At 41.4% G+C, this 15,392-nt stretch overlaps 1 protein-coding gene across 1 annotated transcript in view; it reads right to left on the bottom strand.

The window, feature by feature from the left end:
• The window catches only part of LOC142665169 (uncharacterized), a 54,549-nt gene that overhangs the window by 14,950 nt on the left and 24,207 nt on the right, over positions 1–15,392 (bottom strand). The window contains exons 5-6 of the mRNA XM_075844782.1: positions 13,472–13,569; positions 13,205–13,319 (exon numbers count right to left, since the gene is read on the bottom strand). Coding sequence (XP_075700897.1) covers positions 13,205–13,319; positions 13,472–13,569 — 213 coding nt within the window. The remainder of the gene's footprint in view (positions 1–13,204; positions 13,320–13,471; positions 13,570–15,392) is intronic.

The raw sequence follows: 15,392 nt of genomic DNA on the forward strand, positions 1-15,392 counted from the left end.
ACTTTATTTTTTACTTACAATGTATTAGCATACTTCTGTATGCTAATACATTATACTGTATCATTATGCCATCACATATTGTGCCTTAACAGCAGGCATACTGAACAGACAACCCTGAGGTCCCCAGGGAGGCCTACAGATGGTTCCCTAGTCTCTGATTGCGTCACATAGTTTTCGGTGACGCTATCGAAATGATTAGTTCCCTTTGAACATGCCACGGTCACGGATCGCGGCAATGAAAGAGTTAAAAAGCTGGGGTCAGAGTTTTTTCCGATCCCAGATGTGTTCAGCAGGCTGCTCTTAGTTCATGAGCCGTTAGTTACAGCTCCTGCTTAGAGGATCAGCTCACAGGACCGCTCATTACCCCTTTTCTACAGCGACGCCAAAATACGTCACTGTAGACTGGGGACCTGCACCATCCACCGCCAAAAGGCAGTGGGCAGTCGTTAAGGGGCTAATAGGCCTTGAGCTGTCAGTATCAAACTATCAGCCTTAGGCCTTATTCACACGAACGTGTCCGTTTTGCGCGTGTAAAAAACGTAGCATTTTTCCTGTGTTGCAGTTCCGTGTGACATCCGTGTACGGTGCGTGTCTGCATTTTTTACTCGCGCATGTCATCCGTATGTCACACATTTTTTACGTCAGCAAAACAAACTGAAGGAGGTGGTTTTCTTTTTCTCATCATTTCTTTAGCAACTGTTGCGTGAATCACGGACAGCACACACACGCTGCGTAAAAAACACTGAATATATGAATGGCCCCATTGAATTGCATAGGTCCGTGTGACATCCGTTTTTTTAACGCGCGTAACACGGACGTGAAATACGCTCGTGTGAATAAGGCCTTACAGTGTCAGGGCTGGAAGACAAGGGTCAACTGGAACCCCTACCAGCATTGACTGCAGTGCTTAACCCCTTCCTACATTATCACGTACATGCACGTCATAGGAAGAGTCCCCTAACTGCATTGTGATGTGAATGTACGTGATGCTGATTGCAAGAACACAAGAGCTGTGCCGTGCAATGACCGCGGGAGCACAGCTGTAACTGTTAATCGCGACAGAAGTGTTTAAGTTGTTTGACAGAGGGAGGGGGTTTCCACTGTCCCCCATCCGCGGCCTACCAAATGCGAACAACAGATGCCTATCAAGGTCCCCCAGGCCTGCCATTACTATATTCCTGGTCTGCACATAGCACAGTAAGGTTACAATGTTGCATCGGAAACATCATAGCAATATATGGATACTATACTGAAATCAAATATACATAGATCGAAGTAATCAATGAGACCCCACGGTACTAAAATCCTCTGTTTGTCATCCAATTTATAAATGGAACAACACTATGTTAGTCTTAGACAAGGCTTTTAAGGACATATACAATTTAATGTTGTGGTCTACCTTCGCCCAGTATGTATAAAATATCACATGCAGTATATCGCTGCAGTATCTATAATGCTATATATTTTTTATTGTTATATTAGAAATTAGCTTAAATCTCCTTTGGTTATTTTTCAAATTTTTTAATTAATGCAAGTAAATCTAAAGCCCTTGGAATAGCACTACCTTTGGAGAGTAGATCACGTTTAATGGCTAATTTGGCCTTGTCATCATCGCATATTACATACTTGGGGATTAAAATCTGTGCAGACTGCAATGAATTGTTCTCTTTAAACTTTTCCCCACTTTTGTCTTCCTTTCCCGATATGTTGCACCGCTTGGATTTTCCTTATCTGTCGTGGTTTGGTCGGAAGAAGATCGTTATGTCTTATGTTCCGCCTAAACTTACTTATTTGATGCAGACCTTACCTGTGGATATTCCTAGGTCATATTTTTTAAGCATGAATAGATTATTTGCTCGGTTTATCTGGAGAGGGAAGAGGGCTCGTATTGCGAGGTCTATTCTGTCTCGGCAGAAAGTTTCAGGAGGTATTGGTTTACCGGACCTAGAACTGTATTATAGGGTGATGCCAGGGTAGTGGATTGGTTGCGTGTCCCTAAACATAAATTGTAGGTTGCTTTAGAAAATGATTTGTCACCGACCCCGCTTCGCACTCTTATTCTATTGGACCCCTCCCTTGTTTTGGTAGTGCTCCATCTAATCCCTTTAAGCGGGCAACTCTCTCAGTATGGAAGAGGTTTTGTGCCAGTTCGAACATGCATTCGGTGCCATCTCCCTTGGTTGAAATTAGAGATATTATTGGAGCAGCCCCTAGGGCTGTGCGGGATAGTGCTCCATTGAATGTCAGTTGTTCTAGGACTCCTTTGACTAAATTATTGGACGTGATGGTGGTATGATCTCCCACTCTGCTCTTCTGTCTGCATTATCTGTTACTGATAGCCCCTTTCTGCTCCTTGCGTATGTGAAATCTGTTACTTTGTCATGTTGCAGGTCTACCTCTTTTCATAGGGAGGTTACTTGGTTTGAAACTCTGTTCTCTCAAGGCCGTACACCACTTAAGCTTATTTCTTTGATTTAGAAGAAAATCTCTATAACTCTTTCGTCTCGGCCTCCATATTTTATTGGGTTATGGGAACGGGACTTGGGGAAGAAATTCACGGATACTGAAATTTCTAGGATGCTGATTGCACCCCATAAGATGTCTAGATGTATTAAGATACAGGAAAATAGTTACAAAATACTATCCCGTTGGTACAGGACACCAGACAAGACATGTTTGTTTGCCTCGTCTCATTCTGACACCTGTTGGCGTTGTAAGACGGAAAGAGGTACTTTTTATCATGTTTGGTGGGAATGTGGCGTGTTGTCTAAGTGGTGAGGGGAGATTTTCACACTCTGTATTGATCGCCTCGGTCCCTTGCTGACAGCTCTAATACACTGCACTACGCATGCCTCCTGCCCCAAGTCCGCTAGTGGGACAAAGTAATGAATTTAAAAAAAAGTTGTTTAAAAATAAGAAAATAAAAGTTTTAAAAAGGAATAAAAGTAAAAATCCCCCTTTTTCCCTTATCAGTCCTTTATTATTAATAAAAATAAACAAATAAACCATTCATAATTGGTATCGCCTACAAAATTATTTCGTTATTTATCCAGCACGGCGAACACCATAAATGAAAATAACAATAAACCATACCAGAATCACAATTGTTTGGTCACTTCACCTCCCAAGAAATGGAATAAAAAAAGAGATCAAAAAGTCGGATGTACCTAAAAATGGTTCTGATCAAAACTACATTCGTTACGCAAAAAAAAGTCCTCGCACGGCTTTCTTTATGGAAAAATAAAAAAGTTATGGCTCTTAGAATAAGGCAACACAAAAAGTAAATGATTTATTACAAAAAGTATTTTATTGTGCAATCGCATAAAAAGACATAAAAAAGCTATAAACATATGGTATCGCCATAATCGTATCGCCTCGCAGAATAAAGTGATTTTGTCATTTATAGCGCACGGTGAACGCTGTAAAAAAAAATAGAATAAAAAAACAATAGTAGAATTGCTGTATTTTAGTCACCACGCAACTTAAAAATAGAATAAAAACCGATCAAAAACTCGCATGCACCCCAAGAAAACTACAATGATTTTTCTAAAGGGGTCTAGTTTCCAAAATAGGGTCACTTTTGGGGGTTTCCACTGTTTTGGCACCACAAGACCTCTTCAAACCGGACATGGTGCCTAATAAAAAGGAGGCCTCAAAATCCACTATGTGCTACTTTGATTCGGAGGCCAGTGTTTCAGTCCATTATCACACTAGGGCCACATGTCGGATATTTCTCAAAACTGAAGAATCTGGGCAATAAGTATTGAGTTGCGTTTCTCTGGTAAAACCTTCTGTTTTACAGAAAAAAAATGGAATAAAAAGGATTTTCTGACAAAAAAAATAAATATGTCAATTTCACCTCTACTTTGCTCTAAATTCCTGTGAAACACCTAAAGGGTTAGTAAACTTTATAAATGCCGTTGTGAATACTTTGAGGGGTCTAGTTTCTAAAATGGGGTGTTTGATAGGGGTTTCTAATATATAGGCCCCTCAAAGCAACTTCAGAACCGAACTGGAACCGAAAAAAAAAAAAAATATGAGGCAATACTTCGCTTCTTACATTATACTGATAATGAGCAGTGCCCACCCCGAGATGACCCCAGTTTTGACCGTTTGTATAAACGGAGACCCCTATTAGACCCTTTCAGTGCCCGGTTTTCCCAAGCATACACCCCCGAGAAGTGTATTTCTATTGATGAGTCCTTGGTACATTTTAAAGGCAGGCTTCAATTCCACCAGTACCTCCCGAGTAAGAGGGCAAGGTATGGCGTGAAGATGTATAAGCTGTGCGAGAGTGCATCAGGGTATACCTACAAATTTAGGATAGATGAAGGGAAGGACACCAGTATTCAGCCCCCATAATGCCCCACCTTACTGGGAGGTAATGCAAAAATTGTGTGGGATTTGGTGCACCCACTGCTGGACCAGGGTTACCACCTCTACCTGGATAATTTTTATACCAGCGTTCCACTCTTCAAGTGCCTCGCTTTCAGAAGTACTGCAGCATGCGGCAGTGCTAGAAAAAACCTGAGAGGCCTCCCTAAGACTCTGCTTGGGTGAACAAGAAAGGGTGAGAGCAGGGCACATTCTAGCAGCAACATATTGTGTGTCACGCACAAAGACAAGAGAGATGTCCTTGTATTGACAACAATACATGGCCACACCAGTATCCATGTACCTGTACGAGGTACCAGTACAGAGACCCCCAAACCAGACTGCATCCTGCACTACAATAGGTACATGGGAGGGGTGGACTTGTCAGATCAAGTCCTGAAGCCCTAGAGCGAAATGCGGTGTGGTATAAGAAGCTGGCCGTGCACATCATACAGATGGCATTGAACAATGCGTATGTGCTACGACGATGTGCAGGCCAGACGGGAGCTTTCCTGGAATTTCAAGAGGTGGTTATCAAGAACATAATCTATAGGGACCAAGAAGGGGGACACCCAGTACTTCTGGAAGAGAGTCCACACGCATCGTATCAGGGCAACACTTTCTAGGAGAAGTTCCCCAAACTGGCAAGAAGGGAAAAAGTCAAGAGGTGCAAAGTCTGCTATAAGAGGGGGATAAGGAAGGACACAATATATCAATGTGACACGTGTCCCGAAAAACCAGGGCTCTGTATGAAACAGTTATTTAAAAATCTAAGGGATGTATACAATTTTAATCTACCCTGATGCACTCTGCACAGCTTATCCCCCTCATCTTTACGTCCTGAGCCCTGCTGTGTGCCCAGGCAGCTGATAATAGCCACATGTAGGGTATTGCCGTACCCAGGAGAACCCACATTACAGTTTATGGGGTGTATATCCCCGGTGGCGCATGCTGGGAACAATATATTGGACACTGAAATGGCATACATATATAGAAATTTTTTAATCTCACACTGCACCATCTGCTGTGCATTACCTTTTAGACAATACCGGTGGGATCAAAATGCTCACTACACCTCTAGATGAATGCCTTAACCCCTTGCGTACCTTCGACGTAATAGTACGTCGCTGGCCGCTTATTCCAGCGTACCTTCGACGTACTATTACGGCGCAGGAATAAACTGTCACTATGTGAAATCACATAGTGACAGAACAGCGGCGGCAGCTGTCATTGACAGCTAACCGTCTCTGCTACCGGCCTGGGGACCAATTAGCAGTCCCCAATGCCGGCGATTGCTGTGATTGGTCAGTCTCTGAAGACTGACCAATCACAGCCGTCTGTGACGTCGTCTGCAGGAGAAAGCTCCTGTCACTTTCTCTGATCTCCTCACTTCTGTGAGATACGTGAGGAGATCAGAGAAAGCGGTGTAAAAAAACAAAACACTATTTTTATTAACCCCTTCCCGAAAATGGGCGTATAGTAACGCCCTGAGGATGAAGCGGGCACAGGAGCTGTGCTCGCTCCATCTTCATCGGATGTCGGCTGTAATATACAGCCGACATCCCACTGCAACTACAGCGATCACTGTCCTCTCCGATCGCTGTAGTTTAACCCATTAAAAGCCGCTGTCAATAGCGACAGCGGCATTTAAGTGATTGATACAGAGGGAGGGGGCTCCCTCTGCACCCCATTGCCCCCCCCCCCCCCGCGAAAAATCGCGGTGTTCTGATGGTTGCAATGGCAACCAGGAAGCCTAGCAACGGCTTCCTGGTTGCCAGGTACGGGAGCCTATTAGGTCCTGCCCAAGGCAGGACGTAATAGGCTCAACTGTCAGTTGTAAAGTGACAGTTACAATACACTGCACTACATCAGTACATACAGAAGTAGTGCAGTGTATTGTGCAGGGGATCAGAAGATCAGATCTTCCAGTCCCCTAGTATGTGTAAAATAAAAAGTGAAAAAAAAAGTAAAAAAAAAGTTTTAGATAAATAAATAAATAAATAAATACAAGTTTTACGTAATAAAAACAATAATCGCCTTGTTTCCCTGATCAAGCCCTTTATAATTAGAAAAAAAATGGAAAAAAAGACAAAAACGTGACATAATAGGTATCGCTGCGTTCGTATCGGCCTGACCTAAAAAAATATCATATTATTTATCCCGCACGGTGAACACCGTAAAAAAAATACCATAAAAAACAATGGCAGAATTTCCTTTTTTGGTCACGTTGTTTCCAAAAAAATGGAATAAAAAGTGATCAAAAAGTCGCGCGTAGCCAAACATGGTACCAATAAAAACTACAGTGTGTCACGCAAAAAATTTATGTACTCTGCACAGATTACATATGCCCCCACATTATAAACTGAAACACCAGTAAAACACTAAACAAAACTACTACCAAGCAAAATCTGCGCTCCAAAAGCCAAATGGCGCTCCTTCTGGGCCTGGCAGTGTGCCCAAACAGCGGTTTATGACCACATATGGGGTATTACCGTACTCTGGAGAACCGCTTAACAATTTATGGGGCGTATGTCTCCAGTGGTACAAGCTGGGCCCAACGCATTGGGCACTGAAATAGCATATATGTGGAAAATGTCAATTTTCAATCTGCAACATCCACTGTGCACTAATTTCTGCAAAACCTTTGGGCGTCAAAATGCTCACTACACTTCTAGATGAATTCCTTGAGGGGTGTAGTTTCCTAAATGGGGTCACTTCTAGGGAGTTTTCACTGTACTCGTACCTCAGCGCAATGCAACATGGCGTCAAAAACAAATTTTGTAAAATCTCCACTCCAAAAACGAAATTGCACTTTTTCCGTTTAGACCCTTGCCGTATGTCCAAATAGCCGTTTACAACCACATATGGGGTATTTCCGTAATCAGGAGAAATTGTGTAACACATTTTGGGGTGTCTTTTCTCCTGTATTCCTTGTGGAAATGAAAAATTCTGAGCTAAAGCTACAGGTTATTGGAAAAAAAAAATGTTTTCATTTTCACGGACCAATTCTAATAAAATCTATAAAACACCTGAGGGCTCAAAATGCTCACTACACCTCTAATTTAATTCTTTCAGGGGTATAGTCTCCAAATTGGGATCACCTCTGGGGAATTTCTACTGTACTGGTACTTCAGGGACTCTGCAAATGCGACATGGCCCCCAGAAACCAATTCAGCAAAATCTGAGCTGCAAAATCCAAATGGTGCTCCGTCCCTTCTGAGCCCTGCCATGGGTCCAAACAGCAGTTTATTACCACATAATGGGGTATTTCCGTAATCAGGAGAAATTGCTTTACAAATGTTGAGGTGCTTTTTCTCCTTTATTCCTTATAAAAATTAGAAAATTCTGTGTTTTTTCCAAAAAAAAGTCTCTTTTCATCTTCACAGACTAATTCCAATAAATTCAGCAAAAAACCTGTGGGGTCAAAATGATAACTATACCACTAGAAAAATTCTTTGAGGGATATAGTTTCCAAAATGGGGTCACTTTTGGGGGGATTCCACTGTTTAGGTCCCTCCAGGGCGTTGCAAACGTGACACGGCACTGAAAACCATTCCAGTAAAATCAGAGCTCCAAAATCCAAATGGGGTCCTTCCCTTCTGAGCCCTGCTCTGGGTCCAAACAGCAGTTTATTACCACATATGGGGTATTTCCGTAATCGCAAGAAATTGCTTTACAAATGTTGGGGTGCTTTCTCTCCTTTATTTCTTGCAAAAATTAGAAATTTTTACGTTTTTCCAGAAAAAAAGTAGATTTTCATTTTCACAGACTAACTCCAGAAAATATAGCAAAATTCCTGTGGGGTCAAAATGCTAACTATACCCCTAGATAAATTCCCTGAGGGGTGTAGTTTAAAAAATGGGGGTCACTTTTGGGGGTTTCCACTGTTTTGGCACCACAAGACCTCTTCAAACCTGACATGGTGCCTAAAATATATTCTGAAAAAAGGAGGCCCAAAAATCCACTAGGTACTCCTTTGCTTCTGAGGCCTGTGTTTCAGTCCATTAGCGCACTAGGGCCACATGTGGGATATTTCTAAAAACTGCAGAATCTGGGCAATAAATATTGAGTTGCGTTTCTCAGGTAAAACCTTCTGTGGTGGAGAAGAAAATGTATTACATATGAATTTTGTAAAAAAAATGAAATTTGAAAATTTCAGCTCTACTTTCCTTCAATTCCTGTAAAACGCCTAAAGGGTTGAAACACTTTCTGAATGCTGTTTTGGATACTTTGAGGGGTGCAGTTTTTAAAATGGGGTGTTTTATGGGGGTTTCTAATATATAGGGCACTCAAAACCACTTCAGAACTGAGCTCGTCCCTGAAAAAATCGCTTTTTGAAATTTTCTTAAAAATATGAGAAATTGCTGCTAAAGTTCTAAGCCTTGTGAGGTCATAGAAAAATAAAAGGATGTTCAAAAAACAATGCAAACATAAAGTAGACATATGGGAAATGTTAATTGGTAACTATTTTGTGTGGTATTACCATCTGTTTTACAAGCAGATGCATTTAAAATTGGAAAAATCATAATTTCTTCATATTTTCGCTAAATGTTGGTGTTTTTCACAAATAAGCAATGAATTTATCGACCAAATTTTTGCACTAAACTAAAGTACAATATGTCACGAGAAAACAATCTCAGAATCAATTGGATAGGTAAAAGCATTCCGGAGTTATTACCACATAAAGTGATACATGTCAGATTTGAAAAAATGGGTCTGGTCCTCAAGGCCAAAATGAGCTGGGTACTCAAGGGGTTAAGGGGTGTAGATTTTGAAATGGGGTCGCTTCTTGGGTGTTTCCATTGCTTGGATACCTCTGGTTTTCCGCAAATGCAACACGGCACCCGAAAACCAATCCAGCAAAATCTGGACTCCAAAGAACACATAGCACTCCTTTACTTCTGAGCCCTCCCATGGGCCCAAACGGCAGTTTATTACCACAAATGTGGTATTGCCGCACTCAGGACAAATAGGGAAACAAAATGGGGTATTTTATTCCTTGTGAAAATAAGAAATTTTGAGCCAAAGCTACATATTATTGGAAAAAATTAAAAAAAAAATTAATTCACAGCCCAATTCAAATAAGTTCTGTGAAAAAACTGTGGCGTCTAAATGGTCACAACACCCATAAATGAATTCCTTGAGGGGTGTAGTTTCCAAAATGGGGTCACTTCTGGTGGGTTTCCATTGCTATGATACCTCTGGGGCTCTGCAAATGCGACATGGCGCCCGAAAACCAATCCAGCAAAATCTGGACTCCAAAGAACACATAGCGCTTCTTTCCTTCTGAGCCCTCCCATGGGCCCAAAGGGCAGTTCATCACCACAAATGGTGTATTGCCGCAATCAGGACAAACTGGGCAACAAAATGGGGTATTTTATTCCTTGTGAAAATAAGAAATTTTGATAAAAAAATTACATCTTATTGGAAAAAATGGCATCTTTTAAATTTCACAGCCCAATTCAAATACGTGCTGTGAAAAAACTGTGTTGTCAAAATGGTAACAACAACCATACATGAATTCCTTGAGGGGTGTAGTTTCCAAAATGGGGTCACTTTTGGGGGATTCCTACTATTTTGGCACCTCAACACCTCTTCAAACCTGGCATGTTGCCTAAAATATATTCTAATTAAAAAAAAGAGGCCCCAAAATGCACTAGGTGCTCCATTGCTTTTGAGGCCTGTGTTTTAGTCCACGAGCACACTAGAGCCACATGTGGGACATTTCTAAAAACGGAAGAATCTGGACAATACATATTTAGTAGTGTTTCTCTGGTAAAACCTTCTGTGTTACAGAAAAATAAAATTGAAATTCAGCAAGAAAAATGAAATTTGCAAATTTCACCTCCTCTTTGCTTTAATTCCTGTGAAATGCCTAAAGGGTTAAAAAACTTTCTAAATGCTGTTCTGAATACTTTGAGGGGGTCTAGTTTTTAAAATGGGGTGTTTTATGGGGGTTTCTAATACATAGGCCTCTCAAAGCCACTTCAGAACTGAACAGGTACCTTCAGGCTTTTGAAATTTTCTTCAAAATATGAGAAATTGCTGTTTATGTTCTGAGCCTTGTAACGTCCAAGAAAAATAAAAGAATGTTCAAAAAACGATGCCAATCTAAAGTAGACATATGGGAAATGTGAACTAGTAACTATTTTGGGTGGTAGAACCATCTATTTTACAAGCAGATGCATTTAAATTTAGAAAAATTCTATTTTTTCTAAATTTTCTCTAAATTTCGCAATTTTTCACAAATAAACACTGAATATATCGACCAAATTTTGCCACTAACAAAAAGCCCAATGTGTCACGAGAAAACAATCTCAGAATCGCTTGGATAGATATAAGCATTCCGAAGTTATTACCACATGAAGTGAAATATGTCAGATTTCAAAAATGGGCTCTGAGCCTTAAGGCCAAAACAAGGCTGCGTCCTTAAGGGGTTAACCAGATATTTTAGTTTTTTATTAAAGTTTATATTGAAGTTTACGAAAATATTTCTCAAAATGCCACAGTTGATGTCTTACGAACTGCACACCCGCATCCTGAGGAATGCGGGAGTATAGGCTCTCGACATCAACTGAGGCTAGGTTGAAATCCTCTTGCTACCCAAAGTCGTGAAATATAGGTTGTTTTTTTTTATCAAATAATTTTTTATTCAAGTTTTTCAAAATGTACATACATTAAAAGAACATTTAACACCCCCTCCCTCCTCTCCCTCCCATTCCCACCCCCTGCTAAAATTAAAATAGAGTCTCATACAAGATATAGGTCTGCATGCCTCGGACGTCTAAATATTCCACACATCAAGCAGACACTTTTAAAGGACTCTCATTTATATAGTCAATATCATCGTATTGGGTTGGGTTTGGAGGCACATTTTGAAAACTGTTCCATCATTTATAGGTGACACCACTGACTTCTTAACTATATTGAATGACTTTAGGTGGCAAGGTTTCAACCTAGCCTCAGGATGCGGGTGTGCAGGCCTTAAGACATCAATTGTAGCATTTTGAGAAGGATATCACTTTTGTAAACTTTATTTGTGAAGCACTATGCAATGTTAAATACTTTTGTGTCAAAAAAGGCAAAAGTATAGTAGGTATGATACCTTTATTGGCTAACCATAAAAATTATAAATGCAAGCTTTCAGAGCACAAAGGCCCCTTCTTCAGGCAAGCTAGCAAATGAACGTACTGTGAAGCACTATAATTTATGCTTAATTCTAATTCTTTTCAGCATAAGTCGGGTACGGCTATGGGTACCCTTGTCGCCCCGACCTTTGCCAATATCTTTCTTGCGGAATTTGAACAAAATAAGATTTATAACATCTCTAACACCTGTCTGAGATTTTTATAATTATACCTGCGTTACATCGACGATATTTTCATCGTCTGGTCTGGTCTGCAGGAATTTCTAAAATTTGTACAGTATATTAATGATAATCAAGTTAAAGAGTCTCTGTCACCAGATTTTGCAACCCCTATCTGCTATTGCAGCAGATAGGCGCTGCAATGTAGATTACAGTAACGTTTTTATTTTTAAAAAACGAGCATTTTTGGCCAAGTTATGGCCATTTTTGTATTTATGCAAATGAGGCTTGCAAAAGTACAACTGGGCGTGTTGAAAAGTAAAAGTACAACTGGGCGTGTATTATGTGCGTACATCGGGGCGTGTTTACTACTTTTACTAGCTGGGCTTTCTGACGAGAAGTATCATCCACTTCTCTTCAGAACGCCCAGCTTCTGGCAGTGCAGACACAGCCGTGTTCTCGAGAGATCACGCTGTGACGTCACTCACTTCCTGCCCCAGGTCCTGCATCGTGTCGGACGAGCGAGGACACATCGGCACCAGAGGCTACAGATGATTCTGCAGCAGCATCGGCGTTTGCAGGTAAATCGACGTAGCTACTTACCTGCAAACGCTGATGCTGCTGCAGAATCAACTGTAGCCTCTGGTGCCGATGTGGCCGACACGATGCAGGACCTGTGAGTGACGTCACAGATCTGCACTGCCAGAATCTGGGCGTTCTGAAGAGAAGTGGATGATACTTCTCATCAGAACGCCCAGCTAGTAAAAGTAGTAAAAACGCCCCGATGTACGCACATAATACACGCCCAGTTGTACTTTTACTTTTCAACACGCCCAGTTGTACTTTTGCAAGCCTCATTTGCATAAATACAAAAATGGCCATAACTTGGCCAAAAATGCTCGTTTTTTAAAAATAAAAACGTTACTGTAATCTACATTGCAGCGCCTATCTGCTGCAATAGCAGATAGGGGTTGCAAAATCTGGTGACAGAGCCTCTTTAATATGAAATTTATTAGCAAAGTCGGTGGCCACTCCAGAGAATTTTAGATGTTCTACTTACAGCAATAGGGGGTGAACTTATGACGAATTGCTACCATAAACTTACTGCCACAAACTCTTTATTCAAAGCAGAAATCTGACAAACTCTTTATTGACATTTGGTAGTCATCATCCGTTTCATGTCAAAGCAGATTTTCCAAGATTTACTGCGGGTTTTCTGCATCGCTGTGAGTATGTCCACTCTGATTGGAAAGCATCACAGCAATGCACAAGAAAACGCCTACTGAGGAGAGATGAGATCTCCTCCTCTCTGTACCTTTACTCAAAATTAGAATATTAGGCACCAAACAGAGTAAGGACTGTTGCAGGACAACAGGGGGGGTGGGGGCAAAAAAATTAAAATATATGTTACAGCTTTGGAATCGGGAGGACGGCAAAAGGGGAGCTATGTGGTTTAAAAAAAAAACACAGGACAGGTACTCTGTAAGAAATTTTAGAATTCAATTTAAATGTAATATTACTAACCTGTGGTAACATCTCCTGGAATTTCCTCCTCCACTTCACTCTTACAACGTTGATCAACCCTCATCCACTCTTCTTCGGCTTCATCCTCCGCTTTAATATAAGTAAGATCTTCACCCTGATTTTACATATGTAACAATTCAGTATAATACAGCAGAGTGCGAAGAATCTAATAGATCAACATAAGAAACCACCAAAATCTATGACCGCAGGACCAAAAAGATCCACACCGCCCTATATAGATCTGGTATAGGGCTCAGCTTCATCTACCTGATGATTCTCTGGGTCATTGTGATTTTCCTCTGGACAGTCCTGGGAATACAGGGGACTGGGACAACTCTCTGGTGGATTTCTCCTAATGGATCCATCTGTAGGAAACACAGTGACCGAAAACATTACTACTGTATATCTGTCACTTCTCTCCACACTTCTATGTTTATTGATCAGAACCGAAATTACAATGTTGAGGTCCTCACTACTTGTGTCGATGTTCCTGCTCCTTGTAAGCCGCAGGGCAAAAGTAGACTGTAGCCTACCAGAGCAAATGGGGGGGCACCAATGGCTCCCTGCTTCGCCATAGTATTTAACTGTATCAGTGTTCTGTGGATGCGGATACACTTGAAAGTGGCGGGGCACAGGGCGCCCCTATTTTAAGGAGTTCCCTGCAACCAAAAAAAGTGTTGGGGTGGCGTCTGCTTATTAGCCCCTTAAAGCCTATGTACACCTTTGTAAGCAATATTTTCTTTAAATAGTTTTTTATGAATATATATATATTTGCTTTAGGTGATTAAACACGTTTGTTTTTTTAAATTTACTTGTATTAAAACTTTTTTTTTCGTTTTTATGATACGACTGTCATGTCAAATAAAATAAAAAAACATTAAAAAATATTTCATAGAAAAAAATAATTGCCCGCATTAGAGATCTGGAGGAGCAGAATGCAACACTGAGGAAGATAGACAATTTTGAGCGGAGCTTACTGCTCACAGAGCATGCAGTTAGTGGGTTAGAACTGGAGGGTGAAGACATGGGTGAGCAGGATCAGGTAAGTAGCTGGGTTAATGTAGTTAGGGGCAGTAGAAAGGGGTCAAAGACAAGGAAGGCCGATCCGGTTTCTGGCATTCCAAGCAAAATTGCCAGGTTGGGTGATGATGCGAGGGTGTCAGTCTCAGAAATGGCAGCCCTAGTGGATACTGATCTCCCTAACAGCCGGGAGAACAGCCCAGCTAGTAGTCGGCGGGATGGTAATGCAGGTAAGCCAAGACAATTGATAGTTGTAGGGGATTCTATAATCAGGAAGACGGATAGAATAATTTGTCGCCAAGACCGCCTCAACCGAATGGTTTGCTGTCTCCCTGGTGCCAGGGTTCGGCATGTGGTGGAACGGGTGGACAAATTGCTGGGAGGGGCTGGTGATGATCCAGCTGTCGTGGTCCATGTCGGTACCAACGACAGAATAAATGGTAGGTGGAGGAGCCTTAAGAATAATTTTAAAGAACTAGGCTACAAGCTGAAGGGAAGGACCTCCAAGGTTGTATTCTCAGGAATACTGCCTGTGCCATGCGCATCACAGGAAAGACAGCGGGAGCTCGGAGTTAAATGCATGGCTTAAGTCTTGGTGTAGAGGAGAAGGATTTGGGTTCCTAGAGCACTGGGCTGACTTTTCATTGGGGTACAAACTGTATTCTGCAGATGATTTGCACCTAAATGGAAGGGGGTCCGCTGTGCTGGGGGAGAGAATTCTAGCTGGGGTGGGGAGTGTTTAAACTAGGGCTGAGGAGGGAGGCCAATGTAGGAAATAAAGGGGTAGTTAGGTTAGAGAGGGGTCAGACTATATTGGTGGGGGGAGAGACAGACGGTGGGGAGAGGACTATGCAACAAGATAAGGAGATCCTTTCGTTACAAAACAGCAGTGAAAATAAAAAGGCCCAAATGTCAAATAATCACATTTCTGATAGTGAAATTGAAACATTTAAAGGCAAGTTAAAGTGTATGTTCACAAATGCCGGAAGTCTAGCAAGCAAAATGGGGGAGCTGGAGGCCTTAATACTGGAAGAAGATATAGATATAGTTGGTGTTGCTGAAACATGGCTGGACTCTTCACATGACTGGGCTGTAAATCTACAGGGTTTTACACTGTTTAGGAAAGACAGGGCAAATAGGAAAGGTGGTGGTGTATGTCTGTATGTGA

The sequence above is a fragment of the Rhinoderma darwinii genome, chromosome 1 (assembly GCF_050947455.1).
Source record: "Rhinoderma darwinii isolate aRhiDar2 chromosome 1, aRhiDar2.hap1, whole genome shotgun sequence".
Lineage (NCBI taxonomy): Eukaryota > Metazoa > Chordata > Amphibia > Anura > Rhinodermatidae > Rhinoderma > Rhinoderma darwinii.